Here is a 9169-nt window from a genome sequence, read left to right on the forward strand (position 1 = left end):
TTGATTGTTGAAAATCCTTGGAGTGCTGTCGCTTTGCATTGTTTATATTTTCTCTTGGACTAGCACCCAGGTTGTTATTTGGCTTAAGGTTGTGCAGATCATATATATATATATATATATATACTGTATATATATTTTTTTCCTCTTATGCTGTACCTTTTTATATTTACATTTTTTCACTCAATGACATTTTAAACGATTTGCTCTGGTTATTTTGGAAGATCTAGAATTCATTTTACATCTGCAGTTATGGGAATTAAGAGGTGAAAATGATCAGATTAGGATTCCTTGTCTGGTTTATTTAAACCTTTAGTATGCCTTCAGCTCAGAAGATGTAGATATTGATTCTTTCATGGGGAAACTTTTATCTTGCAAGCAAATATAATCTTGTGAACTTCAGAAGAAAAGGCCATAAACTGTAAAACTGCATGTTGCATTCAGTCTTATGATATTTAATACATATATACTTATCATGGCCAGGGCTCACCTATCTGAAACATCACTATTAAAGTTACTGACACATTTTCCATTGTATGCACCAAAAATGGGAACAGAAATGCAATAACTGATCTTATTTATTAAAGGAATAGTTCAGTGTGAAAATAAAAACTGGATAAATAGATAGGCTGTGCAAAATAAAAAATGTTTCTAATATAGTCAGTTATCCAAAAATGTAATGTATAAAGGCTGGAGTGAACAGATGTCTAATAAAACAGCCAGAATACAACTTCCTGCTTTTCAGCTCTATAACTCTGAGCTAGTCAGCGACTTGAAGGGGGGCCACATGGTACATTTCTGTTCAGTGAGTTTGTAATTGATCCTCAGCATTCAGCTCAGATTCAAAAGCAACAGATATGACCCATGTGGCCCCCCTTCAAGTCTCTGATTGGTTACTGCCTTGTAGCCAGGGTAACCAGTCAGTGTAAACCAAGAGAGCTGAAAAGAAGGAAATAGTGTCCTGACTGACTTGTTATACATCAGATCACTCCAGCCTTTATACATTACATTTTTGGCTAACTAACTATATTAGAAACATTTTTTATTTTGCACAGCCTATCTATTTACCCAGTTTTTATTTTTACACTGAACAATTCCTTTAAAAAGGAGACTCTTTTAAAATCACCCATTATAAAACTTTGAGCCATGAGACATTTCAGTACTATGTTGTAAGTTAAAGAAACAAGACATACATATATATATATATATATATATATATATATATATATATATATATATATATATATATATATATATATATATATATATATATATATATATATATATATATATATATACATATATACACACACACATCAGTTCAGTTGATTTTAGATATATAATACTTTTCTCTATATATACATATGAAGAAAAACTTGATTTCACCTTGATAAGGTCATCCCTGACAAGTCAAAACATTGCTGTGAAAGAGCAATAAATCATTATTGGTTTCTCAAAGTACAATAAGATTTTTAGGAAACTTTGAAAGGTGTTTCTAGAAGAGCAAGCGCATCAGTCATTGTAGTTGCACGATTATTTAATGTGTCAGGGGCCACTGCCAAACTCATGACAGTATTACACAGACAAGTTAAAACTCCATCAGGAAAGTAGAACTGAGATAGAATGAGAGAACCCACCGACAGGCATAGCTTGTCACTTAGAAAAAGAACTGCTAAATAAAAAATAGCCTAAAAATAACCATCTACCTGAATATAGTCATTGTGACCAAAGCTCAGCATAACCTGTGTTTTGTAAGCTTCACAGCTCAGATACCTGTACCATTTTCTAGGCATCAAGATCAAAATGCAGATTTATAAACTGGTATCAAACGATTATAAGCTGTCACGGCCGGCACCCGATACCAGAACAAATGCCAAGCACCCTGGTCTCGGCTCGGCTTCACCAGTAGTGTGACCACCGTTGGGCTTCGGGAGGAGCCCTCAGCTTACTTGGGTGCCACCTGGACTTAACGAGGGGTGCAAGGCGAGATGTTCTGGCTGGCAAAGGGGCACGGCTGTTTAGCAGAGTCTTTAGGCCGAAGGTCACGGTACAAAAGGACAAGGCAAGCGGATGGTCAGACAGGCTGGATCGAGGCAGGCGGATAACAGAATCGTCAGGAAGGCAAAGGGTCAAAACCAGGTGATCAATCAGATGGGTTGAGGCAGAATCGGAGTCAAATAACAGGCAGAGGTCAAACCGGAACGTCAAACAGGAGGATTTAAGCAGAGTCAAGGTCGGTTTCAGGCAAGGGTCAGGTTCCAGAGATCAGAATAGTCAAACAGGCAGGCAAAGGGTCAAAACAGATAATCAGGAACAGATTCTCACAGAATAGCAACAGCTAAAGCACCAGGAACAAATCCTATCACGGCCAATCTACAATTACAAACTGTCCCTTTAAATACATTCAAAACTCGCGCCATTGCGCGCTGACGTCACACGTCAGCGCGCCTGCGCCTTTAAGACGCGGACGGAAGCGGCGCGCGCGCCCTAGGCGCAAAAGATCGCTGCGGGCGTCCCCGCTTGGAGTGTGACGAGCGTCCCCGTCGAACTCCACAACCCCTACCGGGGTAAGTTATTATATAAGCAAAAGAAGTAGTAGATATGTGGTAGCCAAAGCAGTGTCATAACGGTCCCATATTTGATAAATGTATTGCTATAGAAGTCAATGGAAATGCAGTACTTGTTCCAGCTAATGGGCATATATTTGGTTCTCAGATATCATTGGGACAAATTGCAGCAAAGTTATATCAGTTTATTTTAGATAACCAGACACAGCTATAGCAGACATTAATGTTGCATTCCACTAAGCACCTGTATACCTGTATATATATATTCTATTTATTATATAATAATGAAAGTATTTGTTGTATTGGAGGTTGGCCCTGAAATGAAGAATGGCTTGCTGAAACATTCCTTCTTAGAAATGTTTTTTGTACTCTAATTTTGCTCTAATTTTAAACACAATGAGGTCCTTGGGCACGATCTGCTAGACAACTCTTCTGCTATCTGCAAGAAAATTTACTGATTTTAATACAAATGAATAGCTCCTGGTCTGCTGAAAAATATCAAAGAGAAACAGTAGGGAATATCATGAATTGGTTATGGAGAGGTAATCTTATTACGTTTTATAAATGTGGAAGATGAAAGCATTACATTCTTTACATTCTGCCATTACAAAATAGCTGCTGCAGTAACATGTACCAAATTATCTCTCTTACTGTTCAGTCTAAATGCACTTTTAATGCTTTTTCCTGTGAGGCAAATTATTCAAGTGAAATCTTAAAGCTCTATCATCTATCTTTCTATCTACCTATACATACATACTTACACACACACACACATACACTAACATATCCACAAACATGCAAGGGTCAGTAATGCTTTAAAACCTTGTTTTTAATTTGAAGATCTGAATTCACTGAATAAATGACAGTCTGCTAATATAGCCAGCTTGCAAAATGGGTGCATTGTGTTTGAGTTATTCAAAACTAAATGGCCTATCAGCTTGTTTAGCTGATGAGCTAAAAAGCATACAATATGTAAAGGAGTCATAGCGTTGCCAAAGACAGACTTTTGATAGTGATATAGAAATGACACACATGCATCAAATGCAGGGTCGGACTGGGGTCACCCGGGGACCACTGGGGCTGCTGCTTCAGGGCCCCCCACCCCCGCCCCCATGGCCCTCCATTACAGATGCAAATCCCCTTTCGGCCTCCAGCAACCCCCCTCCAGCCCCTCCATGCATACCTTTCTCCTTCTCCCGGCCATTACCAGGGCCAGGGGGGAAGTCAGGGGGCAGTGGAAATAGCGGGTCTGGGCCAACGGGAAGCACCAGGTTTTTTCCCATTGTCATACCGGCCCAGTCTGACTCTGACCCTGACCACATGGAAGCCCTGAAGCATCAGACTACAATTCCATAGAATCATGCAGTTGTCTATCAAACAGTCCAGTCATACTCCTCCCTTTATGGCCAGTTTGAAATAAGGGGTATGCTGGAATAATCACTTACATACTAGAATGTAATGTAAAAAATTAGTTAGATGAAATTAGTTAAGATGACACTGTATTTAAGGCTAATAAGCATCTCTAACACTCAAACTAGTAATGGTAACTTCAGCTTTATGTCCTCAACTTCAGATATAGTACTATATAGTCTTAAAAAAAGTGTACAGTGTTTTTTTTTTTCCTTTTGCACTTTAACAACACAAAGCATACACTACACACCAACTCTAAGATCAACTACTATAGTAGTCACATGAACATCATGTGAAATCACACACACAAAATGAATGCCTTATGTCAGTCAGATTGATTTGTGCCATAAAAACATAAAAAACACAACATTAAGGTTGTTCCTATAGCCTCCTGAGATAAACCACGTCTTTCACTTTGTGTACTTTTCAATAAATTTTACAGGGTAAAGTTATTGTTAGGGGCTTCTAAGACACACAAACACATGTGTTGTGTTTGCAGTAGCTTAAGGTCCCTACATGCCAGATACTTTGGGTAATCCCATCAAACTGTTAAGAACCCGCCTGGTATTTATACAAGCTATGCTAAAAGCTTTAAAATTATTTAAAAAAATTTCTAAACAACACAATATTAGACTGGGGGGAGCCTTTGGATTTGAGCATTGAGGGTACTTAAACCACGCAAGACTTCCTTAAACTTTTGTGGGGTTTTTTCATTTGAATACTTCAGATTTTTGCCAATAGAGTTTTTAATTCCCTGAATAAATTTGCCAGGCACTAATTCGCGGCAAATTCACACGTTTTGCGAAAAGTTTTGGATGTGCGTCGGAATAGTCATTCTCATCAAATCTGTTGCGCATCAACACTATTCGGACGCCCATTGACTTTAACGCTGGCGCGGGTGTCAAAATTTGAGTTTCGTGGGAGAAATTCGCCCATCACTATATGTATTGCAAAACAGAATAAGTTGTGTAATTGACTCATATCATATGACTCATATCAGTTAAGATTACAACATATATACAAACCCAGCGAAGGGACAGCGTATACCCCTCGAAAAGTTGTTGGGTATTCGCCCTCTTTTTGCAGTATAATGACTATGACTCCTAGCTTTTTTTCTTTTGAAATAAAAATGTTTTTACCCCCAAAATCAGCCTAAATCACCATCAAGTTGGGCTTTCAGTTATATCTAAGAGAGCAAATAGTCATTGCTCCCAAATCTCCCCCTAACTGATCTTCAGACTGAGCACCACCTGCCACTGCACCTTTCCTCCCTTACTGGTGGGCCAATCCCACTACCCCTGCCCTATAGCAAAAGAGAACAACGTGTTTCATTCTGTAAATTTTCACCAAGAACAACAATGTTTTATGCAGAATCAGTTATGGAAATGACTGATAGAAACTCTTTAGCCTTCTAAGCCTGTTTGAACACATTAGCATTATTTTGTTTTTTCGTGTTGTGCTGAATTATCCTTTGGAGCTTGTTTAATCACCAAAAAAGGTAATGATTAAATCTTACTTCATGTCTGTATGCTAGGGACCAATTAATTATCCATGGAGGCAGCACAAAACTATTTTACTTGTTATTTGCTGCAGTCACTAATTTTCTTGGTTATTTAAGTTCCTCTTTTTATTTTCCCTCCTGCATTGACCTTTTTGCCACATTTATCGCACCTGAATAGGTAGCTATTGTTCTAGAGTGATTTATTTCCATTTATTCCCCTGCAGAACACAGCTTAGACAATTGCTCTTTCAAGACAAATATAGGTTAATTATAGCAAAAAGCAAAGCTTTAGATCTCTAACACTCATATGCAATGCATGATTACTTTTCAATTAAATGCACCATTTACTCTCAAAACTTGGTGTTCCTATTTGCCTTTTACACAAAACTTAAATAATGACTACTGAACAGTTTGAAAAAAAAAAAAGCCAAGAAGCTCTTTGGGTAGCTGCAGTGTGACATTCCGAGTAGAACAAGGAAACAGAAAATGTACGTATTCTGCAAAAAACATTTATTCTGTTATTTTTGAAGCTGAAAAATCTATTTGGTCTCTATCACTTTGCTTGTTACATTCAAAATGGTTGTGCTCACTTTCCAGGAAGCCCAAGGGTCACTCCCATTTTGTATCTCACAATACAGTGCTGGGGAGTTAAAGTTGACAGAATAAAAGAATAAGACATTGTGATTTGCTAAAACAAACTTTCTGCATGGAAAGAGTGGAAGTAGAAATAGATATACTCTAAATCAGGGAGTGAGGAGCTTCTCAACAAAGTAAGGGAATAGGGAGTAGGTCTGGAACAAGGGGTAGGTAGAAGAGGCAAATGCATTGTGGCAGTTAGGAGTGGCACAACAGAAGAAGGATTGATTGGTGGGTTGAAGGAGTGAGAAGTTGGGGGACCTGTGTGAACTGAGCACTGGTTTTGGGTGGAGGGTTTGAAGAAGGGGGTGCCAGGTCATGTAGTATTGCTTTGGGCACCAATACCACTTACCTTGGCTCTGAAAACCAGATATATGCCTCTTTGATTAAACTTTAAGAGTTTGAGTGTACATCTTCATGTAAATGCAAATTCATATTATGTAATATGCTTTAATTTGGGCACTAAAATAAGATGCACATTGCATATGGATGTCATTTAACCTTTACTCACTGATAACAAAGACATTCTACTTTAAAGAGGCAGTATACCTCCATTTTCAGCATGAGTTGGTCTTGAATAAATAAGGCTTGTGCTGAACAAACATTTTGCCTATTGTTTTAATTTTAAAAAATATGTTTTTTGTGACTTATTTCACATGGTGACCTTTTCTGTGTAGAATAAACTGTTTGCTGCAGTTTAGCGAAAATATCTGCTGATACCTGGCAAAAAATTCAGCTCATCACCACTCCCATAACAAATCCAGTACATCTAATGTAAAATGGGTTAAAATGTTCAATGATATCATTGTAAATATATCACAAACCTGATTAGCAAACCAATCAAATTCAATCAAATATGTAATATAAGGCACTAAGTTTGCGCAGGAGCAGTAACCCATGAGAATAGTTAGAAATATGCAGTAACTGGGCTTACATAAGTAGAAACAAGAGTATAGGTAGAACAGCTTTTAGTTGGGTGATAACTATGTGGCTGTAGTTATAGAAAGTAGGTTAGATGTAGAGAACATTAAAACACACCTTTAAATATCTACTACTCTTGACTGAAAAGTGTACAAAGTGGTTGACAGCTTTCTTGTGAGATTGTTTTATGTATTTCTTGAAAAGATCAAGTTTTTACAAAGATTTATTTCTAAATTAACTCAAATTATTTATTTGCGTATTTGATAAAGGGAATGTAAATTACAGACAAGAACAGAAAGACAGAAATGTATTTTGTGGATTAATATTTGACTGAAAATCTCATAGTACATTTCGAATTCTAAAGTACAGGTATGGGAAGCCAATCATCCAAAAAGCTCAGAGGCATAGCATCATCATTTTCTTATGCTGCTGTTAGAAAAGTCAGAAATTTTACGATTATCACTGTTGCAGTACTAGTTCCAAAGCTAGGAAGCTGCTTAAAATGTTGGTTCACCATTAAGTTAACTTGGGTTAGTACTTTATAAAATGATCCATTTTTTGCAACTTTTCATTTGGTCTTCATTTAATTTTTTAATTATTTATTTCTTCTGGCTCTTTCCAGCTTTCAAATGGGGGTCACTTTTGCAATTTGAGGCTACAATTTTTTTGTTATTGTTACTTTTTATTAATCAAGCCCCTCTATTCATATTTTTGTCTCACATTCAAATCACTGCCTGGTTGCAAGGGCAATTTGGATCTTAGCAACCAGAAATATTTAAAAAACACAAATAATAAAAAATGAAGACCAACAGCAAATTGTCCCTCCCTACATCATACTCAAATGTAATTTAAAGGTGAACAACCGCTTTAAAAAAAGATATTTATTGCTTATTTAAAGATTGTTTTCTTTGTTCTAGGTGCAATGCAGGAAGCAGTCAGCAGCATGTATGGAACACATCTAACCAAGCCAGCTGTAATAGAAGGAAATATATTTATAAAGATGCACACAATGAATTAAGTTTTAGGCACCAACAAGATTTACCTTTGCCTCAGCTGAGACGAGAACCTCCGAAGCTGCTCACAACAAATGGAAAGGCTGAATCGCTAAACATTTCTCGGAACTTAGTGGTGAAAGAATTAGCAGAGCTGGAAAAACAGATTCAAGTTATTAAGCAAGAATTGCAAATAGCCATGAGCAGAAAACACGAACTGGAAGAGTACCAGAGGACAAACAGGACTTCTGAATCCTAGGAGACTACTACTTATTAAAACAGAACATTTATTATCAGCAGTCATGTTAAGGACAGAAAGTGCGTGGCCATTGGACACGTTAATTTGCAGCATTTCCTACCTTCTGATTCCTAAATAGATTTGTTTGTCTTTTTGTAAAATCTAACCTGTATTTCTCTAGTCTATGTGAGCTGTTAGCAGTATGGAAATGTGACCTTGGACTCTTTTAAAACCCAGAACCACACTTGCCCTCTTATCCCTTTTATGACATTAAATGAAGGTTTTCACTTCTGAGCCCCTTAATGTGCATTAATAAAACTAAAATGATTTTGAATTATCGCTGCTGTGTCCTTTGCTAGTATTTTTAACTTTTATGAAGGGAATTTGCATTTAATGTGTGTCTCTGAAATTGAAATTTCAACGGTTTGAGGCTAGCGAAGAATGAGGATGAGGAATTAATTACTCATTCACACTATAATGGACTACAAGGGGAAGCCGTACAAAGTGTTTGATGAAACCTTAGAACTTATTACTTCTACAGACAGGTCACTGAAAGACTTTAATAGAGGTTTTATGTTTATTGGACGTGGTGGTGTCTACCTGAGGATCTTACCTATCTGAATGATATATGGATGTATGTTACTTCAGTTTTGATGTATAGTGAACTGAAACTTGCTTAAAAAGCAAGACTTTATTATACAAATATCTTTTCTAAAAATCATGCTTGCTGATTTTGTATTGTGGGGTTTGAATAAACTTTTCTCCTACAGGAAGGAACAACAAATTTACAAAATATGCTTGGCAGCGCTGTCATTATAAAGTTTAATATTTTTAATATGTACAGTATTTTTTAATATTTAAAATATATGGGGGGGCACATTTATCAAGGGTCGAATTTCGAATTCAT

The 9169-nt window shown here is 36.9% G+C and overlaps 1 protein-coding gene across 1 annotated transcript in view; it reads left to right on the forward strand.

Moving 5' to 3' along the window:
• Positions 1–8600, forward strand: part of LOC108713682 (glutamate receptor ionotropic, NMDA 3A) — a 193529-nt gene extending 184929 nt beyond the window's left edge. Inside the window, exon 9 of the mRNA XM_018257197.2 lies at positions 7950–8600. Coding sequence (XP_018112686.2) covers positions 7950–8283 — 334 coding nt within the window. The 3' untranslated portion in view covers positions 8284–8600. The remainder of the gene's footprint in view (positions 1–7949) is intronic.
• Positions 8601–9169: the final 569 nt, after the last annotated feature.

The sequence above is a fragment of the Xenopus laevis genome, chromosome 1L, assembly GCF_017654675.1.
Source record: "Xenopus laevis strain J_2021 chromosome 1L, Xenopus_laevis_v10.1, whole genome shotgun sequence".
Taxonomy (NCBI): Eukaryota; Metazoa; Chordata; class Amphibia; order Anura; family Pipidae; genus Xenopus; species Xenopus laevis.